This window comes from Typha latifolia, chromosome 4 (assembly GCF_019914945.1).
Source record: "Typha latifolia isolate L0001 chromosome 4, TyphaL0001v2, whole genome shotgun sequence".
Classification (NCBI taxonomy): Eukaryota; Viridiplantae; Streptophyta; class Magnoliopsida; order Poales; family Typhaceae; genus Typha; species Typha latifolia.
Genome location: NC_133089.1, coordinates 2,149,545 through 2,166,175, shown reverse-complemented (window position 1 = coordinate 2,166,175; position 16,631 = coordinate 2,149,545). Strand labels below are relative to the sequence as shown.

Here is a 16,631-nt window from a genome sequence, read left to right as displayed (position 1 = left end):
TGGCCGTGTCGTCGGCCTCGCGCTGCGCCGCCGGCCTCGTGCCGCACCGCCGCAGCCCCGCAACCTCGTGGACCTCTCTCTCCGCTTCGACCTCCTTCCATCGGGAGGAGATGGGGTGGAGGGGTGGGGGTTAAAACCCGCACCCATTTCCTCCTTAGTGGGCTACAGACCACTGCAGCCCACTAATCTGGTTGGGGTGGGCTGCGGTCTGCAGCCCACCAGCTCGGTCTGGGTGGGCTGCAGGCCGCAGCCCACCTAGACTCGAGTGGGCTGTAGGCTGCAGCCCATTAGCCCATTGTTGGGTGGGCTGCAGTCTGCAGCCCACTATCCCATCCTTGGTGGGCTGTGGCTGGGCACCCAGCCCACCAAGGCCCTATTGCTTTTTGGGTTGGGTTTGAGCCTACCCATTGCCTCTAGTTTAGCCCATTTGGGGCCATTTGGACACTATAACCCTGTTTATCTTTTTCACCCAATTTAATTAGCCTGATACCTCGTAATGATAATTTAGTATCATGTGAATTTTAGGATAACATAAGAGTCGCCTTAGGAGACCCTTGACTCATGTAATTGCCAACCATAAACGCGCTAATAAGATAATTAATTCTATTAGTTCGCTAATCTTAGTATGGCTTACTTGTGTGAATTAATAGGATTAAGGATTTTGGGCTTCCGGAGGAGCCGGCTAACTGACGAGTTTTACCATACTGTGGAGACCCCCAGGCGAGTAGAATTATACAAATCTAGAATAACATAATTATAGTCATTATACCTGTCATGACACTGTAGGAAATGTCAGTATTAATGCATGCAGTTAGTACACCATGTTATATATTTTGCATATGTAGTTATTGATAACCTGCTCCTCATTATAGTATGAGAAGGTTGAATGTAGCATAAACATTAGTGTGATAATGCTTTACATGTGTCATGTATGGTATACCATTGCATAGATGTATGATTACTGTGAATATAGAATGTAATGATCATGATGACTATAATATGCTTTATACACTCATAGACACTGCACCACTTCCACCTATTATTAGCAGTCGAATTCTGACTATGCAGTAACCTTACTCACTCAGCCCAGGGTTAAGGGTAGAGTGTATCTTATATAACTATACTATTAGCGGCCTACACCTGAGGTCGGAAAGTCTGTGTGGCATTCAGGTAGTGATACTGCATAGTTAGGACTAGATTATGATGATAGAAGAATATGATTGTGAGGCGGGGATATAACTCTAGCGGTACACGACGACGTAGGGTTAGGGCGTCTGTGGATGAGCCAAGGGCTCCTGATTCTCCCGCTGAAAGCGGTGATGATTTAGAGAGAGTGAGATATGGGCTTACAACTGGGGTCCTTAGTCTGATGGCCACAGACAACCGGTTATATGTAGTGTCGCCATACGTGTGTAGGTGACGTTACCGCTAGATGTGTATATATCCCCCCTCGATGTATGAGATGATGAATGATTATGTGATGGATGATTATTTCATGAGAGTATTTACCATGTGTGGTGAATTAGCTCGGTGAGCGATGATAAGTATGATTAATGCTTTGGTAGGCATGAGATGACTACACTGCTATTTTATTGCTATGCATAACATGTAAAACCTATGATTGAGATGTGTACGAATAAGAGATTGTATCAAGCTTTATATCTGTGTGAACTTATCATGATACGTTTAGAAACTAGCATGTTCCAGGATTGTGATTGGTAATCTTTATCTATTGCATTGACTTAGTAAATTATGGTAAGTCGCTTCAATAAGCATATCGTTATCGTTAGCAAGTATAGGCATACATTGGATATACACATGTGATGCCATTATTTTAGATTGTATGGATCCTACTCATTTGGCCGTAAGCTCACCCCTCGTGGCGGTATTATTTCAGAGCTAAGGGACGCAGGTGCGGGTGGCGAGGAGTAGTTGCTTTTCCTTTTCTGTACGTATATTAGTTGTATTAAGCCCCTGCGAGGGTGTGATGATGATGTTGTATTTTGGACTTTAGCATAGTATTTTGGATGTATATTTGGAAGGCTTGTTGTGGCCTGTGGAACTTGTATCCAGACTCTTATAATTGAGTTTATTTATAGTGAAATTGTGTTGTTGTGTGCCTTGTGAAATTCTTGTACGACAGGGTCATGTGATACACCGCGTGAGGAGATTTACCCACACAGTTTACACGTGTATTTGGAGGTTTGGGTGTTTCAGTTATGCTAATTATATTCATGAGTTCAGACTAAGAGATTAATTAATTATTAAGATGTACTTGTGGGAATGTCATTTATAATGTGACACCTCATATGCAGCGATTAGTATATGGCCTAGGAATGTGACATCTAAAAGATGTATATGTTAAACAACACAGCTGATTATGAACTATTTTGTATATATTACTTTGATTAGTCTCAGTGAGTGATTGCAGTGGTTTTTTTCAAAGATAAATCATAGGAACGACAAACTTAAGCTACAAATACAACAGCAGATAACTCCAACTAATTTCAATCAAACATTTGTTTTTGCAATCAATGGGCGATAAGCAACTGTAAATCATTATATTATCAAAGCTCTTTAACCATAAACACCATTTTTATCCTTCCCAGAATACCACTAAGCTAGAAGGTGGAAAAAACTTTTAAGAACAAGTCAAATTTATCTACTATCTGACGCCTTTCTCATGCCTTGTCTTGATCTTCAATTATCAATTTCCACAGAAGGCTCAAGCATCTGACCTGGTGATTCAGATCTTATCAACCTGCAAAGACGCTGATTATATTTGCAAAAGGCTAAAATGTTTCCCTGAAGCTATGAATTCATGATCAGGCAACCAACTCAACTTACCGCATTTTTGTGCTCTAGGATCTTGTGTGATATATAGCCTCTTTACTGAAGTCATGAATAACCTGCAAAGATTCTATTGCATTAGAATCTTTATCTATGTAAATCTAAATAGATCTCTATTAGGGACCCTAAACATACCTCCAGGGGACATCACCCACAAGCATGCGATCGCCTTCATTATCTTCATAAAGAAGAACATAATTAGGAGGAACAGCCTCAACTTGTTCATCATGATTCCCTTTTCTCAAGTAATCAGCTGAATATGAGAAAACAAATAAGTAACTTTTTTCAGTCATTACATTATTAATGTCATGGTACAAGAGACCAGGGTGTATATTCTCTTTATGTAGTAAATATTTTTTTTCTTTTTATTGAAGATTAAATTGGAATGTTGTAACATTGATACTTTAACAGTATGAGGCAATAGGTTCAGTAACATGGACACTTAACAGTATGCAGTATAATGCTAGAAGAATTTGGAGTAATCTTTCACAAGAATAGAAAATTCAAACAACTGAAAGAATTTGAAGGTTGATGTGTTTCAAAACTCACTTACCTGACAAGAAATTATGAAACATCTTCTGGAGTGAACGAGAGAGCGAATCATAGCTGTCGTGGGCCTTCAAGTCTATCTTCCTTCCAACTGCACAACCTTCCAAATTCACCTTGACAAACATTGTTGGTCTTGTCTCAGACTCATTACTCATGTTCTCTTCCACAGAGGACTTCATCTTGTTTGAGTCCTTCTCAGAATCAGTAAGCTTTGATAGTTGTGGAGATGCTAAATTCCTCCGCGATGTACGGAGAGGAGGCCATCCAACCACTGGCGGCGGAGGACGCATTGCTCTAATAAATTTTAACTTGTGTAATTAGAAACGCAGCAGATTGTTTCAAGAAAGCATATATGATACTGAAAGTTTTTTATTACATGGAGCAAGAGATGGAAGTTTAAGAAAATTTGAAACATCACAAAATTTTGTTTTGCAAGGACCTAGTCAGTTAAAAGTACTCCAGAGAGTCAATTAGTAAGCCTTTTCTCGATTTATTATGCCAATATCTAATTTTTCAAGGGTATCTGTGTCTGAAAAAAATCTTTCAAATTGTTTACATTTCCCTCCTTCCTGACTACTGTACACAGATTGAGTCTAAAGTAGAGCATGCGTGCTTTAAAACATTGGTTGCACCCACTGCTATAACAACAATTTGCATACTGCATTATGACTTATAAAAATCATCAGGAACAAGATGTTATATAGCAAAACAAGACTTTTCAGCACTCTGTTTCTTGTGTAGCACCCTTATCCATCTTCCAGAAATGAATTCTCCCACATCCCTAGTATATAATATAAAAGTATACTCATAACAATACCATATATATCCAGGAAAGCAAATTACAGATCACAAGGATGTGAATTGGAGAGACAGACCTTGGGATAGCATAATCAATGGGGCATTTCTGGGCTTGCTCTAGAGCAGCCTTCTCCTGCCTGGCAGCCAAGCTCCATGGGTGAACAAACCCAGCTCCAGTCTCTGAGAAGCTCCTCTTGGCCCCTCCCAGCGCAGGCCCACTTCTCTGAAGGACCCCTGTTCCATCTCTGATCTTGAGGAACCTTGGGCTTGGGCCTTCACCACCTTTACCATCTCCATCTCTAAAACCATCTTCTAAGGAGATGCCAAGCCTTAGCTCTAAGTGGTTTTTGAAGCCATTTCCTTCCTTCTCACCTCTATTTTCATGCAATCCATCCCCACCTCCTCCTTCTTCTCTTAGTGGTTCAAGCAAGGTAGGATTCATGGTCTGATGTTCAAGAATAGGGCGATAGAGGGAAGAAGTAGATACAGGTACTCTTCTATGGGAACCTCATGTCCTTATGGGGAAGAGGGAATAAAAAGGAGGAGGTTGATGGAAAGGGAGGAGGCTTTGTGGGGACTATTATGGCTACTACTGAAGTGGAGTTATGGGACCAGAAATGTGTCAAAGCAGGCTTTAATTTTTTTTATGTTTTATTTCTTTTGAAAGAAAAAACTTTCTGTTATCTGATATCATTTTGTATGTAAACATCCAAAAATAAAATAGAAGAAAAAGAAACTGTAAACTTGGCTACAGAACTAATCAATCAGTTCTAACTATTAGACATCTCTTTACTCCTTATATTGACTACAAAAAAAAAAACAAAATTTGGTTGACATAAAAACTGTTACTGCATGAAAGGAATAATTCAAGTAAAATGTCCCAGTGCATTAAAAACAGTGCAGTGTTTCTCCTTTCACTTCAGTAAAGTTTGCTGATTTTTTTTTTCAAAAGCTGGTTCAAAAGTTCATATGCTGCCCTTTAAGATTAAACAAAAAACTTGCTTCTTTATAAGCGAGATGCTTTAGAAATATTAAGCCCAACAAGTTGGATTAATCCATGCTCACTCCTTTCAGCTTTACAAGAAGAAATGCAAGCAGAGCACATGACTAAATGATGCCAATATATTCCTAACAATCTTTTGACCACTAATACTTTGGTTTTTCGGCTGATGGTGGGAGCACTATCATCATGCCTACTTGATACTTATAATATGCAGAATCTCTTCTTTACATGGAGAAAGTTCTTTGAGGAGGAGATATACCATTCTACTAGAAAGAAGCTCATCTTTTTACCAACCAGACAATGCGATTATTCTCTTGTCAGTTTAATATTTATTCCATTCAAATTAACACCCTATGATCCTACTCTAACTTCTAATCATATGTAGAGTTATGATTCACATAGTTAGTAAACTTCTGTAGTTCAACAATTATACAAAGATAAACTCACACTTTTGTGTTTCTTCTTGCAGTTTTGAATAAATAAATATGTCACTTCAGATTGAAAGGAATCTTTCTTGGGTGGATGATTAAGGTTAGATGATATCAAGAAATGACATTATGCGAAGGTGAGCAATGATTCACATGGGATGCATCTAGGCCTTCATCAAGTCATGCTTCTCAGTCTTTTTATAACTTTAACAAATCTCATTGAAAAACTCTTTGAGAGTATAAATACAAAACCAATAGCTGAAACTTTTAGAGTAGTTGGTAAGCTAATATAGTATAAAAAAGACTAGCAATTTGCAGTCATAATGAGTGGAGTGGTAGGATGCTAATTGATGAGAAAGCTTAAGTCAGTGCTACCCCAATGGGAAGAGCACAAGAGTGGACGAGACCCTCTTGCCAATTAAGAGATATCATCTCAATGTAGGGAATAGGAGGTGCACCTTTAGCTCATGAGAAGTCCTTATCAAATCCAACTATGCTTCCCTTTTAGGATTTATGATGGCCACTTCATCTCTATCCTTGACTTAGACGCCTCATCTCATCTTGCTTTCCACTTAATGTCCTCCTTCATGCATTTTTATACGCAGCCTTTCCGCAGACCACAAATTAATTATTAGTGGCATTCTAAAACTTCAGAAGAAACCAAGCTCGCAATAATTAAAATTCTTAATGGATTAAGAATTTATAGTTAAGAGATAAGGAAACAAGTCAAAAAAGCCTAATGAGATGGAGAGAGAGAGAGAGAGAGGAAAAGGGAGCCAAAGCATTGACTTGTAAAGTGCAGTACCACTGAAAGAGATCTGGTTCTGACTTTGGGAGACAGCGGGTTGACTTTCATAGTGGAATCCTTGCAAGTAGCAAACGATCACTTCAAACAAGTGGGAATTTTATATATCTCAACTACTCTTGACAGTCAGTGTTCTATTAACTGGAGTTTATAGTTAATGCATCAAGTAAAAGGTGAAGTGTGTGAGAGATTAGGAGCTTTCACGAGGTGTAATTACTGAAGTTTATGCAATAAAGTATATAAGAATCTTTATTTATTTATTTATTAAATCTGCGACTTTGATTATTTCCTAAATTTTACGTGAGAATTCTCGATAGAGAAGAAAGACATATCATTAGGTTGGGTTGGGTCAGGCCGAGCTAAGGCCCAATGTATTAGGCCGATATCGGGTTGAGCTCGACCTACGACCGGATCCGATTAGCCTCGGATCCGACCCGAATGAGCAGTCGAGCCGAGTGTTCTTTAATTCGTGTCGCAGAGGTGGTTGAGAGAGAGAGAGAGAGAGAGAGAGAGCATGGCTTCTTTGAACATCTTCTCCTCTTCTATAGCTGTAGGAAAATCAACCTCTTCGCTGCCTTCTCCATCGCTCTTTCCGTCGAACCATAAGCCTCGAGCCGCTCGTTACACGCCCTACTCGGCTTCCAAGACTTCTCTTCGACTCGCAAACGGACACCATCGCGGCAACTCGGAGTTGAGATGGAAGCCGTCGTCCACCTCGCCAACAGCTACGGTTCGTGTCGTCGTATCTTTTCAATCTGCGCTTTTTGCAAAAGGGATTGTATTTTGCTGGAAATTAATATATGGGTCTTGCTAAAAGTTGGAAATTTGGAGATTGTTACTTAGTTTTCGTCAGATAGGTGTGATTCTATCGAAAATTGGATCATTTATTCTCTTTTTCCCTAGTAGGTGTAGTTATTTCGGATGCAAAGTTCGGATTTTTGATACTTCCATATTCCTTTTTGACTTTTCGCTGTGTTGGTCTTTTCTCACTATGTAGTGGCTATTTGGTGTTATCTCAGTTACAGGTTGTTGCGTTGGTGAATCCACAGAGTCTGAAGGTTATGATATCGGGTGCTCCTGCATCTGGAAAAGGAACACAATGTGAGCTTATCAAGGAGAAAGTATGTTAAAGATACTTTTCTCTCTTAGTTCGGATCTATTTTTATGTCTATGCTTAGAAAGAGAGAGATTCAAACAGGGTAGTACTAATATTAATATGCAGTATGGGCTGGTGCATATTTCTGCTGGAGATTTGCTAAGAGAAGAAATTGCAGCTGGCACCGAAAATGGGAGACAAGCTAAAGAATTTATGGAGAAAGGAATGCTAGTCCCGAATGAAATTGTTGTAACGGTATATAAACACCATCTATTGCCATTTACCTTGTTTCCTACTTCTTCTTACTTCTATGAGTCCGTTCAACTTGCATTATTATCAGATGGTGAAAGAACGTCTTTTGCAACCAGATGCTGAAAAACATGGTTGGCTTTTGGATGGATATCCGAGAAGCTTATCTCAGGCAATGGCTCTTGAGAATCTCAGTATCCAACCTGATATTTTCATTGTTTTAGATGTAAGTGTATTTTTTATCTTTTGCAAAATTACAATGGCATAGAACTCGTGTCATACTTCATGCATGAAGATTTGTTCTTAAATCACAAAATAGTAGAAGTTTACTTTTCTCTAACATGCTTATTCCTCATAGTGTGCTCATATCGATTACATCAAGAATCACTAGGTTACAGGTTTGAATGTTGCTTTAGAGAAACATAAAATCCAACAAAGCTTGGAAATGCTTTAAGTCCTGGTTCTTTAAATTATACTCTAGTAAGTCAGATCTGCACTGGTGATTGTTATAGCAGAGAAAGAGCTTCACGTAGTCTTCAAGATAAATTGTCTAGTTTGTCATCTTCTATTTACATCTTTCTAGCTCAAGGTTTTCAAATTGATCTTCGTTTGTTATAGAGAAATTTTCTTTTCTTTTCTTTTCTTTTCTTTTTTCTGCTACTGTAGCACCATTTTATGCTTCAAGATGTTTTATTTCAGCAGTTAAATCCAGATTGTGACAAGCTCTCAACCTTAATTCTGAAACTTTATCATTGAATTCATGCTGCAGGTTTCTGATGAAATCCTTGTTGAACGAGTGGTAGGAAGAAGGCTTGATCCTGTTACTGGAAGAATATACCATTTAAAGTACTCTCCTCCTGAGAATGAAGAAGTTGCTGCAAGGCTTACACAACGTTTTGATGATACAGAAGAAAAGGTATTTCTATGCTAGCTCACTGATTAAATTCTAGTCTGAATTATTCAAGCATATTCCATCATCTCTAAGTTTTACTCAAGGAATTTTTGTTATTGGCTGCCAAGGGTAACGGCAACCTGAAGATAGGTGATAGTTGAGCAGTTGAGATGAATTGGGTATGTGAGTGATCTTGTAGGCTGTAGCAAAAGAGATTTCTAGTTAATGCAGAAGAACTAGTCATGTCTCTGAAGTCAGAAACTATATTGCAAAGAATTCCTATCTAGTAGGCATCTTGACATGTAATGGTGATTATAAAATTTCTTTCCATAAATTTATGCTTTCCCATCATCAGTTAGTTGCCTTCTATGTTACTAGATGCAAAGATGAAATACAAAATTGAGAGCCATGTCTAACGCATGTCCTCTATGTTGTTATATTTATATTTATTTCGAAGGTAAAGTTACGGTTGCAGACACATTATCAAAATGTTGAGTCCGTACTTTCAATATATGAAGCTGTTACATTCAAGGTACATGAACTCTCTCTCTCTCTCTCTCTCTCTCTCTCTCTCTCTCTCTCTCTCTCTCTCTCTATATATATATATATATATATATATAAAGTTACTATCTCTCCTCTTTTCTTTTTTTCTTTTTTATCTTCCCATTGAGGTACTCTTGCTCCGCTCCCGTTATATCTATTTTTGGATCAGTTAAAAAGATTGTGCAAGTTATTTTTCAGTTTGTGTGGCAAGCAATATTAACGGAGTACCTTACAAATAGCTGACTTAATGCACCACTTCAAAATATGAGTACTTTGGTGACCTTGCTGTTTGCCTTATGTATAACTTGGAAATTTGTGATGTTGAAACTATTCGTGTGTACCATTTATATGGTCGCAGAGTGATATGATAGTAATATTTATCTAGAGAGTTGAACATTGCGCTAGCTAGTTGCTGCTCATTGGTTAAGAATATCATTGCACATTCTCTCAAATGGTTACCTGGTGAATTAGTTTTGTCAGTTGTACGAGTAAATTGATATCCTGCAACTCATGTAAAATTGCAGTCAATACTTGCTTGCCATACATAATCAAACTTCTTTGGAATTCTCTCCATAATCCATATGTTCTGTTGTCTTTTGTTTTGTCTTATTGAAGTTCCTGGACTTGTTCATTATTAATTTCAGGTCAATGGTAATGCCCCCAAGGAAGATGTGTTCGCTCAGATAGACAAGGCATTATCTTCAGTCATCGACAAGGCAACAGAAATTGATTCATCCACTGCTGCTGGTATGGCTCAGTAGATTGCTAACTGCAATTTTAGACAGGACGGAGACAACAGATATTTGAACTAGGGTTTAGGTAGTATTTCATCCGTTTCGTACATGCTATAAAGGCCCCTTCACATGATTAGTGATCAGGAGCTCCCCAAAGGCTGTATCAGTGAAAAGCTCATGCATGTTCACTAGGAAAATTTAAGTTCAGAGACCCTCTGTTCAATGATGCCAATGTATTATGGGTTTCTTATATTTGATTATAAGAAAGATAAGATGGTTCATTCTCTCAATCTATAATAATGAGTGATACAGGCAGGAAGTGGTATGCGACTATGTTCTATGGCCTTGGGGCATTTTATGAGTTGCTCAGATCTACTAAAATTAGCAATCCTAGGCAGAAAACAAGCATGTTCAGGACTTGTGATTCAGTCATATAAAAGTAATGAAATCCTAAATGCATATGCTTCTGCATTACTTTGTTACACGAGTATTATTCTCTCCAGTGATTTGTGTCTTTTAACCACTTCTACATTCTCATCCTTGTAGCTCTGTTTCTGTAGTGTTTTCTGAAGTTGTAAATCAAATGATTGCTACATATGTCCACACTAGAGAGAACCCAAGCATCCAACTATAGACAAATGACATGTAACACAATGAGAGTGATTTTATTGTAAATGTATATATGTATATATATACTTGATCTATAATCAATCTGAAGTAAATCTGTAGGAGGCATATGATAAAGTGCAGTTTGTCCAGCTATCATGAATTTGTTCTGCTTTAGCCTTCTCGCCTGCGGCGCCAAGAGCTACATGCAGAGGGAAAAAATGATCTGGCCATGGGTGTGCCATCTTACCAGAAGGTGCCTTCTCATAGTTGTTCAGATCATCATGTCTGTCACAAAGTTCAACAACAAAGATCAATACTAACTAAAGAGAAAAGGAAGAAGATCATCTACCAATGCCTTTGCAATGCATACCTTCCATTGAGGAGAGACTCCTTGAGCCATGTATCAAATTCCAGTGCCCACTTGAAGATAGGTCCATTATCTGGGCCAATGCTTCTCAGATTGTGTGTGGCACTCCCTGATCCAATTATAAGAACTCCTTCCTCCCTTAGGGGAGCCAATGCCTTCCCCATGTTGTAATGGTATGCAGCACCCTTGTGGGTCTGAATGGAGAGTTGACATACTGGTATGTTTGCCTCAGGGTACATGAGCATGAGAGGCACCCATGCGCCGTGGTCGAGCCCCCGGCTCTTGTCGGCCTTTACGCGGCCAAAGCCGGCTTGTTCCATGAGATCTTTCACCCTCTTCGCCAAATCAGGTGCACCTGGTGCAGGGTACTTCAGCTGCATGAGAGCATTGATCGAGTTGTCAGAGTTGCTTGGAACTTATGAACTATATATATATATATATGAACAACAAAAAGTTCCCAGATTTCTCAATCCCAAACGGAAGGGAAAAAGTGTACAATTTTTTACGCTACCAAGCAAGTATCCAAAGATTCCCACAAGCCAAAAAGATCCAATTTTGACGAATTCAACAACGGCAGAAAGGACAGGAAACGGGGAACTGGGTCTCGAGGAGCAATTTAAAAATCACCTTGTACATGGACCTGGGGAAGCCGTAGAAATCGTAGATGGTATCGTTGGCGCCACTGGTTACGGTCACGGTGGGCACGTCGGTTTCCCAATGGCCGGAGACGACAAGAATGGCTCTCGGGTTGGCCTGCATCACCTCGGATCGCCATGACTGCAGGAAGTGCCTCGCCGGGATGCTATCGTCGATGGAGAGCGTTGGGGAGCCATGGGAGACGAAGAAGGTGTCCATGATCACAGCTTAGATCTCGATTCGGTGGAGAGAAATGATAGGAAGTTTTTTGTTCGATGGTTTGTCTGAACCAACTCTTTCCGATATAGACGAATGTTCGGTATCATAAGGTCAGCAATGACGACGTGCGATCGATCCCTCTCCGAAATTGGCGACAGGTTGACGTCACCGCCTATAGAACGGGGAAATTTCCTTCTAGTGGTTTGCTTTTCCTTTGCCTTTTCGTTTTAACTATTTTAGATTGAGGAGAAGTCAATTGTTCTACAAATACATACATACATACATACATACATACATATATATATATATATATATATATATATATATATATATATATATATATATATATATAATCTTTATGTATTTCAATGAAGAAGATAAAGATGAGAGACGACTAGAACAAGTGTCAAACAATAAGCCTGCGGATCTGGTACATTGACTTCCTAATTTTAGATTGGGATTAGTTCGGGAAGTAGTTGAAGTCTAGCATACACGGCGTTGTAGAAAAAGATTTGCTCTAATAGATAGCATTCTAAAAGGACTTGGATCACCTCACAGATTTGGTTGAGACTTGAGAGCAGCATCATCTTGAAGAAGTTGAACCACAGAGTCCATCTCAAGTGAAGAATAAACTCTGTTGAAGAAATAACTTCGGTTGATTCAAATTTTTACCCACATAAACAATGGTTTGAAACTTTGTTGCAAATATTTTTTGGCAATCTAGATCAAGTTAACAAACTCATTAGGAATCTGTTCAAGCATCATGTGCCAAATACATGCTATTAGAAATTAAACCACAAATAATTTATTAACTTAGTGTACAAATGACACTATAGAAGAGGCCAACATGGATATCTGGCCAGATTTAAGAAGCGCTAAAGATGGCAATGGGGGTTTTGGTTTGATCTGCCATGCCACATTTCTGCTGGATGAACTTCTTGCACTACATTATCTCGACAACGGCTCGACCAACGATTTTTCCATGATCGAGGTCCTCATATGCACTGTTTGCCTCCTCAAATTTGCATTTTCTTGAGACAGTATTCTGAAGATTGAAGATTCCAGTCTCTGCAAGCTTAACAACCTGGGGAAGATCTTGTCTGGCTCTGGCTCCATATGAACCGATTATCTTTACCTGTTTGAGGGAATATATCAGCAACAAATCGCATGAGAATTCACAAAGATTTGAAAAAATCATGGTAATGCAAATAAGAACCTTAATAATTGTAACGGACAATATCAGTTATGATAGTCACATTAATGTTGGTAGGAAGAATAGGATGTAAAATGGACAATCTTCATATAGGTAATGTAAAAAGGCTGTAGGAAAGTGGTAAATATTACCGGTTTTAATGACACCATACTTTTCCAGCTATTGCATTATATTCCAGAGCATCACAACATAAAGATTTAAAACTATAATTTACTAAACCAGAACATCAAGTTCACAACATTTGTTTCAAATTTGCCAGCTTGAATGAGATCAACACTGAAGATGACCACAGCACACTGGATTACCAAAAAGGGTCAAATAGATAATTCACTAAAATGAGACTACCATTAAGATAACAGATAGAGAAGGTCCAATCCAAGACTAAACAACTAAGATCTGCTGGATATTAACACTTGAGATTTTGTGCCAAAGTCAGGACAACGGCAAATCAAGCAATAATGAGGGTGCAGGTTATCCAATGAACCTAAAAGACTAGTACATGAATTGACAAAAGCTAGCAGCGATAGAATGAATTAATTGGAGTGTAAAGTTTGATTACAGATTTACAGCAACTAGTCAGTGTACCTGTCTACGAACAAGACGAGTAATATCCACCTCCCCCATCACATTAGTAGAAGCAAGTCCAATCATAACAGCTTTGCCACCATCTCGTACACTTTTTGTGCATTGCATGAATGTTAATGGTTTCCCTAAAGCTTCTACTGCAACATCTACTCCCCTCCCATCTGTAATTTCCTGTAAAGAAGTTAAAAGAACAAAAGAAATATGAGACATGTACTGAAGCTGTCAGAACAACAACTACCAAATTATCTTCGGTTAGCCAAAATAAAAGATCACATCAAAATATTTCTTATTGTCATCTACCAAACTAATTAATATTCTAACACCTGCCTTGATCCTTTCAACAGCATCTTCTTTTAGCGCATTTATGGTGTGAGTTGCACCAAGCTTTCTAGCATTGTCGAGTTTCTCATCTAGAACATCCACTGCAATGATTTCAGAAGCCCCAAAGGCTCTCGCAATCTGCAGACAGCTGCAGTAAAAGTTACTAATCAAAAAGATGCAGCGATTATTTCCAAACCACCACCGGAGATAAATGCAATCTATGTATGTGCAGCATATATCTAATGAGAACATTACAAAGAATTGGTGTTTTAGTAGATGATTTGGTCACCTTGATCCAACACCGCCAACACCAATTACAGCAACTGAATCTCCCGCACGCATTTCAGCTGCGTGCCTCATGGCACCATATGCAGTGAACACTGCACATCCTAGAACTGCTGACTCTGTATAAGGTAGTGAACTAGGAAGAACTGCAAGGGCATTGGCAGGCACCACACAGTATTCAGCAAGTCCACCCATGCTGTACATGTAGACTGGCTTTCCTGGAAAATGCAAACACTGAGAAATTAAGATTAAACTGGAATTAGACAACTGTTTAACCACATAAACCAGATCTATCATCTATGCTGCAGATATGGAAATTCAATCATATTCCTATGCAATAAAAACTAGCAAATTAGTATCATCGATGCAGTTAAATAATGAAGGAGCCAAGTTTGATCTGCCTATATACTTTACATGGAGAGAATGAAGGAGAAAACTATCGTTAGTTATAAGAGAATGACAGTAATATGACAAAATTTGGAAATAATGAGTACCGTTGCTACGTAGGAATAGTCTGGTTTCGCCATCATAGAGAGTTCCTTTTGCACGATTATATGCAAAAAAAGCCTCACATAGATCTTCTTGACCCTATTATTAGATCCAGAACAAAATGATGATAAAAATACTTTCTTGGAATAAAACGAGCAGAGCAGGAAAAAATATATATATATACAAGGGCATTAGATCAGAGTATTAGGCTCAAGAACTACCTTAATACAATAAAAGCAATTACCACAAGGCATTATAAATGCCCCAACAACATGACTTCCAACAGGAAACCTGAAGGTTTATAAGAGATGTAAGATTTTATTTAAGCTAAAACGGGTTGACAGAAAAATATTTTAAAATAGCCAAAAAAATTAACAAGAACTAAAAATAAAGATGTCAGGAAATAAATGAAAGGAATTCCTTTGTCTCATAAAGTGTTGCTCTATGAACGTGTACCTGTTTTTTATCCCACTATCAGTGTGCATACCATAATCAACAACCTCTCCAGTTATTTCATGACCCACAACACAAGGACTTGCGAATGGAAGTTCACCTTTCAAGACATGAAGATCAGAATGACAAACTCCACAGGCTGCATATGTGAATTAAAGATGTAATGCTCGCATCAGAAGTCCATTATGACAACAAGCATGAAATATTTTTTTGAGATTTATCAAAATGATCACAAAATAATATAATAAGCACAAACAAATAACCATGGTTTCACTTTTTTTTTTTCTTCTTATCTCCTTTTCCTTGTGTATTTAAGCCTAATATCTCAATCTAGTGAAAGAAGCCTTGCAACAATCCGAAAAATAGGCTAACGCAAGGGATAAAGGCATAAAGCATGTAACAATTGGACTACCATTAGTACAGAGTTAACTATTATTACACCTCTCCTTCTCCTAAACCCAAGCATCAGTTTCCAAGTGACTCACTTTATTCAAGCTGTAGGCACTGATCTTATGCTTTAAAATTTTAATTAAAAAAAAAACGTAAAAGAAAAAGAAAAAAGATCTTTCTTGTAGAGTAATTTCATCCACAATCTCTCCAATCAACTATTTCTACTGAATGACAAAAAATAACACCTTTAATCCGAGACGGAAAAGAAAGAACCAATCTTTATCAAATTCAATAGCACCGAGATCAAAAGTAACCGAAAAGGCGAGACCATTGGTGCGATCAACGACTAAAACCCATGTGAACAGATCGACTAGAATGAAAAAAGCGGGACCTTTGGTCTTGATGAGGAGCTCGCCTGCCTTAGGCCGGGGCATCTGGAATTCCTCGATGGAGAGGGGGCGGCCGGGCTCCCAGAACACGATCCCACGCATGGAGGAGGGGCCGCCGGCGACGTGGTACCCGGCGGCAGATCCAGAATCAGACGCCGTCTCAGTGGTGCAGAGAGATCGCCGGAGATGTGAGGGGTGGCGGAGCTCCGAGACCCGGCGGAGAAGAGAGCGGGCAATGGAGGAGAACGCCATGAGAGAGAGTGAGACAGAGAAGATTATAAGTATTGTATATATATATTACATGATGGTGGGGTCCGAGTCCAAGCAACGTGTACTCTGTGGTGCTTTGGATTAGGCTGGATGAAGAAATTTCCAGCAACTTGGCACGCAGAGGATCCTCTCTCAGACTGCACATTGGAGAAATTTCGGCTCAGCCGGAGATTAATTAGGACCTACCAACCAACTCTAGTAGAGTTGGTAGGTATCTTGCTCATGACTAAGGAGGTCATGAGTTCAACTCCAACCCTAAACAATATTGTGGAGAAATTGTTTGGTGGTTAGTAGTTTGGTGGCTTGGCTCGATTCTTTGGTGGTTAGTAGTTTGGTGGCTTGGCTCGATTCGGTTGATGGCTCGGCAGTGCGGTTAGCTTGGAAGAACAGCTTGACAACGCAACGGCTTGGAGCAGGTCTTAGCGGCGTTTGATTCGAAGCAATTGTTCGGCGACGCA

General features: G+C 39.0%; 4 protein-coding genes across 6 annotated transcripts; 1 reads left to right on the top strand and 3 right to left on the bottom strand.

Annotated features, from left to right (window-relative positions):
* Nucleotides 1-2,537: 2,537 nt before the first annotated feature.
* Nucleotides 2,538-4,755, bottom strand: LOC140785495 (auxin-responsive protein IAA25-like). 2 transcript variants are annotated; one of them, XM_073133337.1, is made up of 5 exons: nucleotides 4,275-4,754; nucleotides 3,404-3,693; nucleotides 2,986-3,103; nucleotides 2,848-2,909; nucleotides 2,538-2,761 (listed from the first exon to the last, which is right to left on the bottom strand). In XM_073133337.1, exons 1-5 carry the CDS (start codon nucleotides 4,637-4,639, stop codon nucleotides 2,757-2,759), a joined length of 840 nt encoding a protein of 279 aa, XP_072989438.1. In that variant the 5' UTR covers nucleotides 4,640-4,754; the 3' UTR covers nucleotides 2,538-2,756. The 2 variants fall into 2 exon arrangements, with proteins under 2 accessions (XP_072989438.1, XP_072989437.1); XM_073133336.1 differs by having other exon boundaries at nucleotides 2,538-2,909; nucleotides 4,275-4,755.
* A 2,155-nt stretch (nucleotides 4,756-6,910) lies between these two features.
* Nucleotides 6,911-10,237, top strand: LOC140787216 (adenylate kinase, chloroplastic-like). 2 transcript variants are annotated; one of them, XM_073136020.1, is made up of 7 exons: nucleotides 6,911-7,163; nucleotides 7,453-7,554; nucleotides 7,656-7,784; nucleotides 7,870-8,004; nucleotides 8,548-8,694; nucleotides 9,128-9,202; nucleotides 9,858-10,237. In XM_073136020.1, the coding sequence occupies exons 1-7, from the start codon at nucleotides 6,948-6,950 to the stop codon at nucleotides 9,972-9,974; spliced, it is 921 nt and encodes a 306-aa protein (XP_072992121.1). In that variant the 5' UTR covers nucleotides 6,911-6,947; the 3' UTR covers nucleotides 9,975-10,237. The 2 variants fall into 2 exon arrangements, with proteins under 2 accessions (XP_072992121.1, XP_072992122.1); XM_073136021.1 differs by having other exon boundaries at nucleotides 6,926-7,163; nucleotides 7,459-7,554.
* Nucleotides 10,238-10,593: 356 nt separating this feature from the next.
* On the bottom strand, nucleotides 10,594-11,978 carry LOC140787217 (extradiol ring-cleavage dioxygenase-like). Its single transcript, XM_073136022.1, has 3 exons — nucleotides 11,551-11,978; nucleotides 10,927-11,297; nucleotides 10,594-10,841 (listed from the first exon to the last, which is right to left on the bottom strand). The coding sequence occupies exons 1-3, from the start codon at nucleotides 11,776-11,778 to the stop codon at nucleotides 10,655-10,657; spliced, it is 786 nt and encodes a 261-aa protein (XP_072992123.1). The 5' UTR covers nucleotides 11,779-11,978; the 3' UTR covers nucleotides 10,594-10,654.
* Nucleotides 11,979-12,465: 487 nt separating this feature from the next.
* Nucleotides 12,466-16,170, bottom strand: LOC140786701 (uncharacterized). The gene is made up of 8 exons (XM_073135318.1): nucleotides 15,906-16,170; nucleotides 15,128-15,263; nucleotides 14,893-14,962; nucleotides 14,677-14,770; nucleotides 14,187-14,400; nucleotides 13,904-14,045; nucleotides 13,577-13,747; nucleotides 12,466-12,913 (listed from the first exon to the last, which is right to left on the bottom strand). The coding sequence occupies exons 1-8, from the start codon at nucleotides 16,153-16,155 to the stop codon at nucleotides 12,722-12,724; spliced, it is 1,269 nt and encodes a 422-aa protein (XP_072991419.1). The 5' UTR covers nucleotides 16,156-16,170; the 3' UTR covers nucleotides 12,466-12,721.
* Between the last annotated feature and the right edge of the window lie 461 nt (nucleotides 16,171-16,631).